General features: G+C 43.3%; 1 protein-coding gene across 1 annotated transcript in view; it reads right to left on the bottom strand.

Moving 5' to 3' along the window:
* The window catches only part of Tln2 (talin 2), a 340,653-nt gene that overhangs the window by 113,417 nt on the left and 211,521 nt on the right, over positions 1 to 15,715 (bottom strand). The window contains exons 12-19 of the mRNA XM_042687576.1: positions 12,239 to 12,394; positions 11,382 to 11,483; positions 10,297 to 10,373; positions 7,629 to 7,809; positions 6,678 to 6,791; positions 3,181 to 3,289; positions 1,972 to 2,180; positions 1,362 to 1,460 (exon numbers count right to left, since the gene is read on the bottom strand). Of these exons, the coding sequence (XP_042543510.1) occupies positions 1,362 to 1,460; positions 1,972 to 2,180; positions 3,181 to 3,289; positions 6,678 to 6,791; positions 7,629 to 7,809; positions 10,297 to 10,373; positions 11,382 to 11,483; positions 12,239 to 12,394 (1,047 nt within the window). The remainder of the gene's footprint in view (positions 1 to 1,361; positions 1,461 to 1,971; positions 2,181 to 3,180; positions 3,290 to 6,677; positions 6,792 to 7,628; positions 7,810 to 10,296; positions 10,374 to 11,381; positions 11,484 to 12,238; positions 12,395 to 15,715) is intronic.

Genomic DNA, 15,715 nt, shown 5'->3' with positions numbered 1-15,715 from the left:
TGCCCACAGTGGCAACAGCTGCTGTTCACCAGGGGGAATAAACAACACATGTCCCCAGTGCTGAAAACTCGGGATCACAGGAAGACTTCCGCACACTGTGATTTTGGACAAGGCACATGAAATAGAGCCACCTTGAATACAAAGGAGAGTGCACACTGTTGTGTGTATACATGAGTGTACAGGCGAACATGGAATGCACACATTTTCACGCTTGCATGTGAACTCAAGAATGCTGGAGAGATAGCTCAAGAGGTAGAGTGCTGCTTTGCAAAGGTGAGCCCCGAGTTCAAACACCAGTGCCATCAAGATAAGGTAAAACAAACAAAAAATCCCTGGTGACTATGCTGACCAAAGAGACTTGTTTGGTGTAGTTACTGGCCCAGTGAACTTCTCAGTTAAGAATTACTATGTGATTGTTTTCAAACTACTTAGTCATTACTTTGGAATCCTCTGATGACATAGATTTCAGTTTGTCTTCAATCAGGTTTATTTAAATTAATTAAATTTTTTTTCTTTGGTGGGAGTGAGAATTGAACTTAGGGCCTTGTGCTTACAAGGGTACTTGACCTCTTGAGCCATACCTCTAGCTCTTTAAACTAGTTTGCCAAGTGTCATTCATTGTTTCTTTTTTTCTAACAATGTAATAGTTTACACACACACAACAACAACAACAACAAAGTCCATGAAAATACAAACTAAAAAGGAAAGATAGTATCATTACAAAGTGCTTTCCAAGAGGAACTAAGACTGACAGGAGTTGAAAATTCTAGAGGAACAAATACAAGGTAGTTCATGTCTATTTTCTCTACTTTGGTATTTAAGAACATGCAGAAAATTGAGAAGCCATCCACAAGGCCAAATATGTGCTTTACATAGTTAGTGAAATAAGATTTTCCATTGAGAAACTTTTATTTTATTTATTTTCTTTCTTTCTTTCCTTTTTTTTTTTTTTGTCAGTCATGGTGCTTGAACTCAGAGCCTGGGTGCTATCCTTGAGTTTTTTTTTGCTCAAGGATAGTACTCTATCACTTTGAGCCACAGCTCCACTTCTTCTTTTCTAGGGTTAATTGGAGATCAAGAGCCTCATGGACTTTCCTGCTTGGGTTAGCTTTGAACCATGATTCTCAGATTGCAGCCTCCTGAGTAGCTAGGATTTCAGGTGTGAGCCAATGGTGCCTGGCCAAGAATCTTTTAAATAAACACAAAAAAAACCTCATTTCCCAAATGATACCACTAACCCTTCTTCTTGACAGCTCAGGGAAGACTGGATTTTCTTTCCATTATATGCTCCCCGCTCAGTTCTGAACGAACCATCACTTAGCTTCTTTTCCAAGACTGAGAAGCAGCTACGAGTATCTTACTTGGAATCGCTCATCAGTCTCATTCTCTCCGATCTGTCTCAGAAGATCTCCACTGGCTTGGCCAATGCTTCCAGCAGCTGTCAGGACGGTCTGCCGAGGCTAGGAACGATAAACACGCGTTAGTTGGAAAGACAATGCATTTTCCCTACAGTGTCATCAGATATGACGGTGCAGACAGGGCTCAACACTGGACTGGCTTCTTTCAGACATTATTGACAACCTCGGGTTGTTTGCCAGGTTGGAGATATAAACATCCTGGTGAAACTTGTACACAGAAACACCTGGTATCCCATAAGCCAGTAAGAGGTGGGTAGGATTTTAAAATGCCCAAAGATGAGCCTCATACAACTAGTATGGAGGTGGCATGTACTATATAAAAATTAGGGTATAAACGGTATCTCTTTTAAATGGATGCTAGTCATATGTGTTAAGTTCCTAGACTTGCAGGCATGAACGCACTTCCCATGAGGCAAGGGCTTCAAACTAAGACCTCAATCCACTCTAAAGGCAGAAGGATGACAAGCAGCTCAGAAAGTCCAAGTTTCATGGTACCCAAGGGATGGCAGCTCTCTCCTTGGCATCCGAGTGACTGCTTATCCAGGGTGCTCACCTCCCCAGAAGTAGGCTGCACAGCTTTCAGCAAGTCAGACACTGCTCCAGCGAGGGTCCGAGCGGCTCTGAGCAAGTCCTCCCCGCTGCCCACCTCATCATCCATGAGGGCTGCCAGCAGCTTCACGCCCTTGGACATCTCCGTCAGGTTGGAGGAGATCGTGGTGATGGCACAGCCCACAGCTGTGTAGTCTGTGTCAGCAGGGTCACCTGGGACAGAGAGGGACCATCACTGTCACATGAGAGGGGTGACGAATGAGGATGAGGTGGGCCTAGCTTGGCAGGAGGTAAGTAGTGCTAGGGAGAAATCTTTAAACCCCTACCCACACTGACAGGAGCTCCTTCCCCACCATCCTGCAGGAGGCAGACAGAAACAGAGCCTGGAAGGAATAGTGAGCTGCTCAGCTCTCACCCTGTCTCCATGGAGACTTCAATATGGTCCTTTTATCTGGAGGCTTCCCATACTGAGGTATGGAGCGAGGCTCCTTGAGAATTCCACAGGAAGTCTCAGCATCTCCTGGCCTTCTTCATCAAGTCCTATCAGGAGTTCAGGGCTGCATATGGCTTCCTGAGCCACTTATACAATGCAGGATGGAGCTAAACTACCTTGCAACTCTCACTTGACTGCACACAAAGCTAGGAGTCATGCTAAGTCAGGAGACTACTGCTGGACAAACCAGATGAAGAGGTGGCCAGCAGATCTGCCCATTCAAGACCATTTTCAGACTGTAGGCACCTCGAAGGGAGAAAGTGGGACCGACAGATTTTTGAAGTACTTAGGGCCATGCGCTCAGCCTTCTTGCTCATAGCTGATGCTCTACCACTTGAGTCATACTTCCAGTCTGGCTTTTTGCTGATTAGTGGAGATAGAGACTTAGTGGACTTTTCTGCCTGAGATGGTTTCAAACTGTGATCCACCAGATTTTAGCCTCCTGAGTAACTAGGATTAGAGGCATGAGGCACCAGTGCCTGGCTAATGTGTTTTTTTTTTTTTTTTCTTTTTCACGATGATGTATGTTCTTCACAGAAACAATGAGATATTCCTTACATTTCTCCTGGATCATTGGGAAAAAATGTCTAGAGCAGTCTATGTGTCTAAAAATAGAATATCCTCTCAGAATATAAAAATCTGTTGTTTCAATCAAAGAATATATTTTTTTTTTCTTTTGGCCCCAAACCACAAGACACTACAAATCACTCAGAGACTTACCAGCCGTTAGGTTAACGACTGAAGCCGTTCCAGCTGTAATCGCATCAACTTGAGAATGGATTTCGTGTTTGGATTCATCCACTTTGTTCTGAACCCATACCCTAGATGCCTGCAAAGACAGACAACAGCAGGACACAATCACAGCACAGAATTACCCAGGAGACCAGAGAAGTCACATCATAAAAAAAAAAAAAAAAAAGACCAGCATTTTGGCTACCCTCTCTTTCCTGAGCCAGCACTGAATGGGCCCTGGAGCCATCTTAAAACAATATTCACAATACGTCTCTTTCTTGTTCAGAGATGCAGAATGGATTATAAATCCTTTCTGGGTCTTGAACTAGGTTTTGTTGTTGATGTCTGAAGTTTTAAAATTTTAGGGAAGAAGTTCTACATGGATTCATGTAGGTAACTTCATTTGAAAAAGAGAAAAAAAAGTCTTCTAGTAACACTGCACATTTACACAAATGTCTGTTGGTGATTTTCACCTTGCTTTTTCAGGAGCAAGCTTAGAATTAGGGTATTTCAGCTCACAAGAGTTCACTGTCATCTCAGGAAGTCTCTCTCTCTCTTTCTCTCTCTCTCGCTGTTAGTACTGGAACTTGAACTCAGGGCCTTGCACTCTTGGTTGGCTTTTTTTTTTTCTTCCCCTACTCAAGGCTGGCAATCTACCATTTGAGTCACACATCCACTTTTTGCTGGTTAATCAGAGATAAGAATCTACTGAATTGGGGACTGGGAAGGTAGCTCAGTGGTAGAGTGCTTGCCTTGCATGCCTGAGGCCCTGGGTTCGATTCCTCAGCACCACATAAGCAAAAAGAAAAAAGCCGGAAGTGGTGCTGTGGCTCAAGTGGTAGAGCACTAGCCTTGAGCTGAAGAGCTGAGGGACAATGCCCAGGCCCAGAGTTCAGGCCCCACGACCAGACTCCCCCCCACCCCCCCCCCCCCCCCCAAAAAAAAAGGAATCTCCTGAATTTATCTGATGAAGATAGCTTTGAATTGTGAGCTGTGGATCTTTGTCTCCTGAGTAGCTAGGATTACAGGCATGAGTCATTGGCTTTTAGCTAAAGAAGTATCTCTCTCTCTCTCTTTTTTCTTTTCGGTTGGTTGTAGGGCCTGAACTCTGGGCCTGGGTGCTGTCCCTCAGCTCTTCAGCTCAAGGCTAGTGCTCTACCACTTGAGCCACAGCACCACTTCCGGCTTTTTCTGTGTGTGTGGTGCTCAGGAATTGAACTCAGGGCCTCATGCATGCAAGGCAAGTATTCTACCACTGAGCCACCTTCCCAGCTCAGAAGTATCTCTTTTTGATATAAACTGTCAAAAACAGATTTGTCTTTGATAAGCAAATGCTACTTCTTGTAGATGTGAGGCCATTCATAGAAAGACTGAGAGGGTGGGCCAAGACCTCTGCTCTGAATCCAGTTTCACCCTAATATGTGATAGGACCTTTGGCAAATACCTACATCCTATGCCTTCTAGTGTAGGAATTTAACAGTTAGCTTTTTGTCAGTCTTAGGACTTGAACTCTGGGCCTGGGTGCTGTCCCTCAGCTTTTCAGCTCAAGGCAAGCACTCTACCACTTTAGCCACATCGCCACTTCCATTGGAGATGACTTTCCTGTCCGGGTTGGTTTTGAACTGCGATCCTTAGCCTCCTGAGTAGTTAGGATTACAGGGGTGAGCCACTAGCGCCCAGTCAAATTTAACAGTTTTTAAATAAAACTATCAGTTCTTATTGGAATTTTTAAGTAGCAGCAAGTCTCTACTTTCTGGCATTTCAGGACTTATCTAACAACTGATCACTTACATTGATATTGCTGAATCTGTTGGTAAAACAATGATAGATTTCTAAAATGTCCCCCAAATATTAATCCAAGAAGGCAGGTGTCCAACACTAATAGTACTATATTGAATTCTAAACCTTTGAAACCTGGTGAGGCAGGAAAGTTCTGTTTCAATATTTTAAAGCCCTGACAATGTTCTGGAAATGGGAGTTCGCCACTGATGATCACTTATTGCTTGACTTGGGAGGAGCAGTGACCCCCCCCAGACATGGAACACAACCAAAAACAGCCTTCAGAAATGACATGGAAGGCAGCAATCCTGGCTAGACAAGATGAAACGGCAGATTGTAGCTTGGTTCTGGTCCCTTTCATGGCATTAGTCTGTCCTACAGCAGAAGTTTTCTACCTGACAGCCCATTAGAATCACTTAGGGATAATGATTTAAAAAAAAAAAAGCACCCACCCACCCTGACATAGATTTATGTGGCCTGAGCTGGGATTTAAGGCTTTGTTTGTAAAGCTCCTCAGGTGATCCTAGTGGGCGAAGCCAGGAGGAAAAGAAGATGCTAGCCAGTGTCGCTGAAACTTCAGTGTGCTGAAGTTTCTCTCGGATCGTTAGTACTGAGGACAGAGCAGCTGAGATGCAGACTGACTTTGTGGGTTGGCAGGTCTGTGTGGTGGCACTTCTCCCAAGACCCTGGGTATTGCTGCTGGCTGGAGTGGGGACTTCCACCTGTTAGCTACAGGAGTTAGTTAGCTACAGGAAGGGCTTCCCACCTGCTGCAAGGCTTATAATCCTGTGGTAAGCCAGGAGTTCCCAAAACATGGGAATTCATGCAGCTCAGCAGCATCAACATCACCTGGGAACTCCTTGGAAATGTATTCTTACACCCCTTCTAGACCTACTGCATCAGAAAACATGGGTCTATGGACACATATATATATGTATACATATATATGTATACATATATATATGTATATATGTAATTTTTTTCCTTCCCCTGCTGGTCCTGGGGCTTGAACTCAGGGCCTGTGTGCTGTCCTTAAGCTTTTTTTGATTAGTACTCTATACCATTTGAGCCACAGCTCTACTTGTGTCTTTTTGATGGTTCATTAGAAATAAGGGTCTCATGAACAGGGTTGGCTTCGAACTATTATCTTCAGATCTCAGCCTTTTGAGTAGCTAGGATTACAGGCATGAGCTACTGGCACTCGGCCCAGCAATATTTTTTTTTTTTTAAACAAACTCTTCAAGGGATTCTAATGTGTGCTAAAGTCTGAACCACTAGTAATAATAAAAATAAAAGCAGTGAATGCTTATTGACCTCTTCCTATAGGATAGGTGCAGTGCTAGAAGCAGATACTCATGTCTTCATAACAGCCCTATTAACAGCTGACAGAGTAGAGATTAGAGAGAGGAATCTGCCCAGATTCACATAGCTAGTGAGCAGGGGAGATGGGATCAGAACTCAGAGCTCTTGACTCTCAAATTCAAGTTTTCAGTCCAGTGATGCTGGCAACAGCCAGTAGTGGCAATGGTTCTCTTCCGTGAGTGCAACTGAGAGACAAAGACTCAACCTTTTGGGAAACACACGGTTGTCCTCATTGCCTAGCTGCGGAAATAGATATTCATCTAGCCGAATCCAGACAGCGCAAGTATAATCATGCTTCCTACTCAAACAGAGATTCAGAACGGAAACTACAGATCAACATTTACCATATCCTGGCCGAGGGGTGGCAGCGAATCGAGCTCACTGAGGTCATCATGGACCTGTTGGACGGCGTGCATGCTGGTGTTGATGGTCCCCATGAGGGCCTGCTGGGCTGAGGTCTGCAAAGGCAGAGGAGTGTGAGGCAGTTAGCACATTCCCGGGACTGACAGACACATGTAAAAACTCCAGGCAGAACAAGAGCAAAAGTGAACCTGGAGCTCAGCCAAGGGCACAGCTCAGGAAGCATCTGACCTAGCTCTCCATTTTAATCCGGGGCCAGAAATAGTAGAGTATATTAATAGACTTCCAAAAAAAAAATGAAGGTGATTGCTATAGAGGCATTATAATCAGAAGAGCGTGGAGAGCTTAATTAGCTGACAAGAAGGTTGACAGAGAGTAGTTGGAAGGGAACTAAGGAGGGCTCTCTGATCGTTAGTACCAAGGACAAAAGATCTCACGCACAGAAAACACGGGTGTTAAGCAAAGATATTTCTCTATCAGTACTGAAGGGTTCCACCCACCTTTAGCGTCAAAACATGCTTTCCCAGTCAAATTATTACTGAGGGCTTTCAAAATTTCATGTTCAATATCCAAGGACCAGTACGGTGGAAAGGAGTTTAGTGAGGGTGGGGGTGGAGAGTGTGTGTAATATGGGATCACTAATGATCAGGCCTACCACTCAGGACTCTGAGGGTATTGTGATGTATCAGCTTGGTACTGCTGTGGCAGAGGAGCAAGGTTCTGCTTCCATAGCTTGAACCATGCTGGAAGATCCCTAACTGTCATCACAGAGAAAACCTCTAGGGCTAGACAGAGGTGATGAGGGTCATGCCATGAAAAGTGTGCAGTCCAAGGAGCTATAGGTCAGATGGGGCCTAGAGAGTTCCCTGATGTGACCTATCACCCTTTACCCACAACACCCCAGAAGTAAGGGTGGTTGGCACAGGTAGGCTTACCAGCGGAGGCATATGGCCTCGGTGCATCTGCCCAACCATGACCTGCTGCTGAGGTGAGGGCATGCTGCCAACATTGAAGGTCTCAGGCCCACTGGAGCCTGAGCGCATCACGGCCGGTAGCGCCACTGAGCCATGCTCCACCTTCCCGGTCCGGTTGAACTGTTGTTGCAAGATGGTGGACCTATATGGGGAAAGGTGGCTATTCACTGCAAAGTGCCACATTATGCATGCAGGGAGAAGATGCTACAAGATGACACTATGTTGGGGGGGAGGGACAGATGGATGGAGAATCGGGAATGAAAGCGGTAGTATTGGGTTGCTCAGCTGAACATCACTGAGGTGAACCTATCTGGGGTCAATAGTATATGTAACTACCCTCAATGTCCCCATTTAATCGGTTCATGGTACCATGTAAGTAAGTAAAAAAATGGAGGTTATTGATCCTTAGAATCCTTACTTTGAGGGAGAAATGTACAAATGAACTTAAGGGAAATCTCCCACAGCCTATCACCTTCTTTAGATTCAAGTCTATAGCCGTAGGAGTCAACTGCAACTTTTCTGAATGATTTCAACTTGAGAGTGGGAATAATTATACCTTTTTTTTTTTTTTTTTTTTGGTGCTGGTCCTGAGTACTATCCTTGAGCTTTTTTTTTTTGCTCAAAACTAGTGCTGTACCACTTGAACCACAGCTCCACTCCTGGAGCTTTTTCCTGGTTGATTGGAGAGTCTCACAAACTTTCCTGCCCAGGCCTGGCTTCTAATCAGAATTCTCAGATCTCAGCCTTCTGCCAAGCTAGGATTACAGGTGTGAGTCACTTGTGCATGACCGGCAACTTACAGATTTTTACTTGATAGTTTTTGAGAATAGTGGTAAGAGGCAAAGGACTTTTACTCACCTGAAGTAAGAGGAGAAACTCACAGGGAGGGTATAGGGTATCTGTGTACATCTGTGGGGGTGGGTGGGTAGGAGGGCTACTCTGTCTCAAATCATCACAGATCATCCCTTATTGTCTAAAGCAAGGCTTGTCCACCAAGTTAGGGTCCCAAGCCACAGATATCTATAAAGAAACATCAAGGTCTTCATAGGGGGAGACCCATGGGAGGATGAATCTAGGGATCACAAAAGGAACTGGGAAGTTTTCTGAGGTCTCAGCCAGAGATCAATATAGGAGACAATAGCCTAGAACTAGACCACAAACTGGATCATTCTGCCTGATTGCCTTGAGCAAACCCTCACGATGCCTTAAGTCATAGAGATTTCAATGATCCCAGGCAGGTGAGGAGGGCCCCAGCATTCTGGACCCAAACTAGATTGTTCTAATGCAAAGTGAAGTACATTAGAGTGTTCTGAGTGTTTCCATCTAACAGACACAAACAATTCCCAGGTATTGAGGTGCGGTATCAGAGGGTAACAAGCACTTGAAATGTACCACATCAGCTCTGCACACTCACAGGGGAGAAATGGAAAAGCACCTTCACAGAGTAACCAGGAAGTTAAGTTAATGGTGAAAAAGTAGAGGGAAGGCCAGAAAGGTTAGAGAAACAATTACTATGGCTAGGTAAGTTCATTCTACTGGAATATGCTAGAACTTTCTGGAAATGTACTATGGGGTGGGAGTGGGGGCGGATATCACCATTCTGCCACACAGGTGCATGGCAACTAACTTCTGCTCTCTGGTTTCCCATGGATTTGGGACGATAACTTCTGCAGCTGGGATCAGAGAAGACAGATTGCTGGATACACACAGTACAGTGTAGACAAGAAATATTACCAAATTCTATTAAACAGGCAAACAAGTGTCTGTGCAGCTTTCCCAACAGGCGTCCCCTATTAATTAGATATTCCTTAATAAATCTGTCTGCTCATCTATAAATGGTGCTAACCTGAGATGGTTCCGAATTCCAGGTAATGAAAGTAATCCCAATGCTAGTGATTGTTTCATGCTCTGTGTCCGTGACTCCATCATCCAATCAAAACCTACAATGTGGTGTCATCATTCCCATTTTGTAGATAGGTTCATGCAGATAGGGAATTCTGGATCATGGAGTAAACACACACACACACACACACACACACACACACACACACACACACACACACACACACACACACACACACACACACACACACACACACACACACACACACACACACACACACACACACACACACACACACACACACACACACACACACACACACACACACACCCCAAAACTAAACTAAACTAAACTAAAAAACAAACCCAGATCCCAGATCTGAGCTCTGCAAAACTGCTCTGGACTCCAAGCTCTTACTGACTCCTTTAGTAGCCCTCTAGCTGCTGAGGCTATGCTGGTACATGGTGAAAACTCCATAGACAGTATCTCCTCCACTCATCTACTGCCCAGGTCTTGAGAACCCTCTCCCCACAAAGAAGCTCTGTGAGGTTGGCTTATTTTGATAATAATACTCCAATTCATGAGATTTCAGCCAGAAATGTACAAGGGGACTCTTGGGACTCATGAGGAGTCATTATGTCTCCAGTTGGATTTGAGTCCCAACTGCTCAGTATCTTCCTGAAGGGAGCAAGTCTCACCTCTCTCTTCCACTACTCTAGGTGAAGGAGCAACAGGCCCGAGAGCTGGCAGGAGGAAACCTACATACTTAGGAAGGTGGCCACTTACTTTTTTGGGGAAACTGATTCTTCTAACATAGTTGACTCTTCATCTCCTTCTAGTCCAAATCTGTCTTTGCTTTGTTTCTGGAGGAAAAACAAAATACAAGAACAAAGAAGAGCAAGTACTAACACTGGACCTTTGAAAAGAATATAGGTAAAAATGACCAGGTTCACCCCAAATTCCTTGCATTGGATTCAAATAAGTGATGGGTGAACAAAAGCATGATAATGATAAAGGAAATACAGAAATTATTTATATATAAATTACATATGATATATTTATTGAATTATTTTTATGTAACAAACATATATATAAATCACTCATGTATTTATATAAATACAAATATATATATATATATATATGTTTTCTATCTTATTACATAGATTTTTACACAGCAAAACTTCAAGGCTAACATTCTATCAGAACTTGATTATTTGAATTGGCTATGTTGAGAAATGTCAAAAAATTTATTTGTCTGTACATCATGATGACACATAGCCCATCAGACTTGACAAAAACAAAACAAACAACAAAAACAATACTCCCCAAAACTACAAAAGAGTAGTGTTTGCCCCTCAATCTGGTTTTCTATGGAGGCTAGAAAGCAAAATAGCAACAATAGGAGAGGAAGATCCTGGGGATCTTACCTGGCAGTAAATAATATCAATATGTGCTATTAAGGTCAGACAGAAATTTTCCTAGGAGCTCAAGGTCAAAGACCTGTTAGGTAATCTTAACATCACAGATTCAATTTTTGCATCAAATACTTCAAATGTGAGCTGTATTTTAAAATTACAATCATATAATATTAATTATTTCCCCCCAGTACTGGGGGGAATTCAAAGACTCACTCTTGCTCAGCTTACATACTAGGCTGGTGCTCTATTGCTTGGGCTAGGCCTCCAGTCCAGCTTTTCTGCTGGCTTTTGGAAATGTAATCTAGCAAACTTTTCTGCCAGTTTTGGCTTTGAAGTGTAATCTTCCAGATCTCAGCTTCCTGAGTAGCAAGGTGTGAACCACCAGCACCTGGCTTAAACTAAGCCTTTTAATAAAGAAGCCTTACTTTTCCAACATGTATCAATACAACATACCTTTTTGAGGATGATGTCAATATATCCTGCAATCAGCTGGGATATTTGCTCGCCCTCTGTGGTTTGTACTGAATAGTAGCTTTCCTGATACTCCCCAAAATCCTGAGAAAACAGCATAAAGAAGTATAGACATGTCAGATCTACAAGGAGTTTATAGCCTAGGCAGTTAGGAAACAGAATGACTCAGACTCACTTTTCTCTGTTCTCCTCTCTAAAGGAAATAATATACCCTACAACCCATTCAATAATGGAAAACTGGGAACTGGAAAAGGACACTGGCTGGGAGCCTCAGAACTTGAGGAATCCCTATGCAATAAATTCTCAGACTTTCTTTTCTTTCCCTCCTCCTTCCCTCCTTTTCCTTCTTTCCCTCCCTTCCTTCCTCCTTTCCTTCCTTCCTTCCTTCCTCTTCTTTCTTTCCTTTCCCACTTCCATTTTTTTTTAGTGCCAATCTTGGGATTTGAACTCAGGCCCTGGGCAATGTCCTTGAGCTTTTTTGCTTGAGCCACTTGAGCCACAGCTCTACTTCTGGCTTTATTTTGGAGAGGAGGGGGGAGTTAATTGGACCTAGGCCTTCTTGCCTCAGATGGCTTTGAACCATGATCATCAGATCTTAGCCTCCTGAGTAGCTAGGATTACAGGTATGAGCCACCAGCACCTGGTCCTTTTGTAAAATTTAATTTAATTTTAATGGGTTCATTATACTATTCACTCACACCTTTCTTACTTCTGGACCTTACTGCCCATGAAGTGACACCATCTTCCTTTTCCCTCACTGACCCTCGAAGGCCAGAGAAATCCAACCTGCCCTACAAATATATCCCCCAAATCCCTGCAGGGACTCCTGTCGTCCTTACAAGTGTGAAGCTCTTGGGTGAGGCTGCCCAGCGCTTGACTGTGGTGAGGGGCCACTCCTGCAACACCTCCTTGCTCTTCTCATCCACACGCATCACGGAGTCTTTTGTGATTCCCAAGAGGCGAGGCACCAGCTTGTTCTTGCCTTTCATCTTTTCCTGGAATGGGAGAGACTAGGGGTCAGTGGTCTGCCTTTGAGTTCATCACATTTTGTCATGTTTCACAGATCTAAGATTCTCAGGCGAGGAAGAAACATCAGGAGACTGGAAAGATCCACAAAGACATGTTTCCTAGAAAGGGATACTATTTAATAGAGCAAGTTGTTCCAAAACCAAAGCTTCTGTCGGAAAGAAGGGACAGAACTCAAAAGACATAGGTGAATTCTAAACACCACTCAAGGAGCTAACCCAATAAGGAACAAAGCAAGTTTTGAAATTCAGATAATTTAAAAATTGAAACTGTCAATTTTTTTTTTATCACTATAAGAACATGTGGGGGCTGGGAAGGTGGCTTAGTGGTAGAATGCTTGCCTTGTATGCATGAGGCCCTGGGTTCGATTCCTCAGCACCACATAAGCAGAAAAAGCTGGAAGTGGCGCTGTGGCTCAAATGGTAGAGCGCTAGCCTTGAGCTGAAGAGCTGAGGGACAGTGCTCAGGCCCAGAGTTCAGGCCCTTTAAAAAATAAATATATTTCCATTTCGATTTTTATATTTGGTTATTTTTGTACATTACTGATCTTAAACCATTGTTTATAATTAGTTTGAGGGTTTTTAAAAAATATGTCTATTAAACTAATAATGAATCTTCACTTGCATTCATATCAAAATCAACTCCTAATAATACTTTAGGAAGAGCATACAAAATGATTCTTGAGCTATCTGGTAAGAAGTGATTTACAAAACACAAAAATATGAACCCATAGAGAAAAATATTAATGGCTTAACCACAAAATGTACATAATTTGATACATTTCAGAAAAAAGAGAGAAGAAACAGAGAGAAAGACAGGGAAACTGAAAGGAAGAGAGAGAGAGACTGAGAGAGAATGGGCTAGGTAAAGACTCAGAGGGAAGGAAAAGAGGGGTCAGATAGAGTCATAAATTTACAGAGAAGGACAAGGCAAAGGAGAGAAGAAGAAGAAAAACAAACATTACATAACAAAGATTATTAGAAAGCAAATGATTGGAGAATGAATGCATGAAACAAATATAAAAGACTATTGACTCGAGTATTCTAAAAATCAACAAAAGTGCTAAAGAGTATGAACAGAAAATGTTTTAAAAATAATGAATCATACAAGAGTATGAACAGAAAATGTTTTAAAAATAATGAATCATACCCCTCCATCTCTCTGTATCTTTGTATCTCTGTGTGTATGTGTGTGTGTCTCTCTCTAAGAGAACGCCATCCGTGTCAAATGGCAGAGTTTTTAAAAATGTTTATTTTTAACATTCTCAGGATTGAGGAAGGTCTAAAAAGGACCCCCATTCACAGGAATGCAAAGCAGAAAAGCCTTAAAAATGGTGACTACTTTGGATACAATTTTGTTTGAACATTACAAAGGTATGATTATACTACAGAAAGCTCAAGCACAGCATTTCACATGGCAAAACAAGAAACTCCAGTTTTTAACAATATAGGACTTTATTCATAAACTATGGTGTATTCATGTAACAGATTACAACTATTGAAATCATACAGGAGGAAAGCAACTAGTCTTATGAGAATACATTATACTCAAAATATAGGATTAAAAAAATACAACAGAATCCATAGCCTGGTTCCCTGGGAAGCAAAATTTAAAATGAGTTCATTTATAGTTCAGTTAAAGAAAATATGGTGTAGCCATCACTCTGTGGTGATTTGAATTATTGTCTTTTGCCTTTCCTCACTTGCAAAATCACGCTTGAATATACCTGCACTGTTTGTGTTCTCAGGGCAAAAAAATTTTTTTTCAAGTAATATTTGCTGCACCCTAGCTGTGCCCAAACAACTGTATTTAAAGACACATGTGTTCATTCACAAAAGCCAAGTCAGTACACATGCATGTATGTACTCACAGCCAAACACCAGCCAGGGTTGGCACAAGCCCAGCTCCTAGGACCCAGGAAAGCATAAGAGATGACAGATGGCCAGCAGCTGCTCTGGTCATCGGTCCCAACTTTTCTACCCAGTGAGGGGCTCTGGGACATAGTAACAGGAGTTCTGATGGATTACTCTAACTCCTATTGAGATCATGCCTGCCTTGAGAGGAAGCTTTGGTCAACAAACAGCTAACGGCAGATATCCACCAGCAGGACTGCTAGGGATACAGGAAACTTGAAAAGATGCTGAAACTGACAATAGAGACCACTACTGCAGGGAAGTTATTTTAGCGGCCACCCACAAAGAGCAGAGGAGCTGGGAAAGGGCTGAGATTTGCTGAGCAGTGCTGTATGGTCCTCCCTGGTGCTGATACCTACCTTAGATGCTTGGTGGCACAGATGTCCAGAGAGGACACAAGGTAGTTAGGCTCCCTCTTCCTTCTTATGTGCAGCTCTCAATCTACCCCACATCTTGCCTTCTCAACTTTCAACTAAACCAACAAACATCATTTTATCACCAGTAGCTAAAAGTAGGTTAAGGCAGCTGGGTGCCAGTGGTTCACACCCGTAATTCTAGCTACTCAGGAGGCTTTAATCCCTGGATTATGGCTCAAAGCTAGTCTGCTAGTGAAACTTTTATATCCAATTGATCACCCAAAATCTAGAAGTGGAGCTTTGGCTCAAGTGGTAGAGGGCTAGCCAAAAAATGCTCAGGGACAATGCCCAGTTCTGAATTCAAGCCCGCGACCAGCACACACACACACACACACACACACACACACACACACACACACACACACACACACACACACACACACACACACACACACACACACACACACACACACACACACACACGGCTCTCAAGTGGTAGAGGGTTAGCCTTGAGCCAAAAAATGCTCAGGGACAATGCCCAGTTCTGAATTCAAGCCCGCGACCAGTACACACACACACACACACACACACACACACACACACCACACACACACACACACACACACACACACACACACACACACACACACACACACACACGCTGTGATTTTTGCCAGCCATCTAAATATAGGCTTCTCTCTCAAGGGGGGGTTCCGGCCAGGTTGGTTGGGTTTTGAAACTCTCATTAGTTTGCAGAATTCAAAGGCAGGAGAAAGCAGGCATTCTACCAAGGATCTGTGAATAAGCCCAGTCACTCTTTCAAACATTTCTGAAGCATTACCATGGGCTCAGAGCTGTCCGCCAGCTGTGAGCAGATGGCTCTTCTCACAGGTGCAGGGATTGGCTCATCCTAACAGCACCCGTGTCTCCTATGTTAGATTCAGAACTGTGAAGTGGTGTGTGGTGGGATGCGACTGGACTAGGTATTGGCACGTTTGTGGTTTTGGAAACTGGCTTATGC

Source organism: Dipodomys spectabilis, unplaced genomic scaffold, assembly GCF_019054845.1.
Source record: "Dipodomys spectabilis isolate Male_0828 unplaced genomic scaffold, ASM1905484v1 ptg000108l, whole genome shotgun sequence".
Taxonomy (NCBI): Eukaryota; Metazoa; Chordata; class Mammalia; order Rodentia; family Heteromyidae; genus Dipodomys; species Dipodomys spectabilis.
The sequence above is the reverse complement of the archived record's forward strand: the minus strand, read 5'-3'. Positions and strand labels throughout refer to the sequence as shown.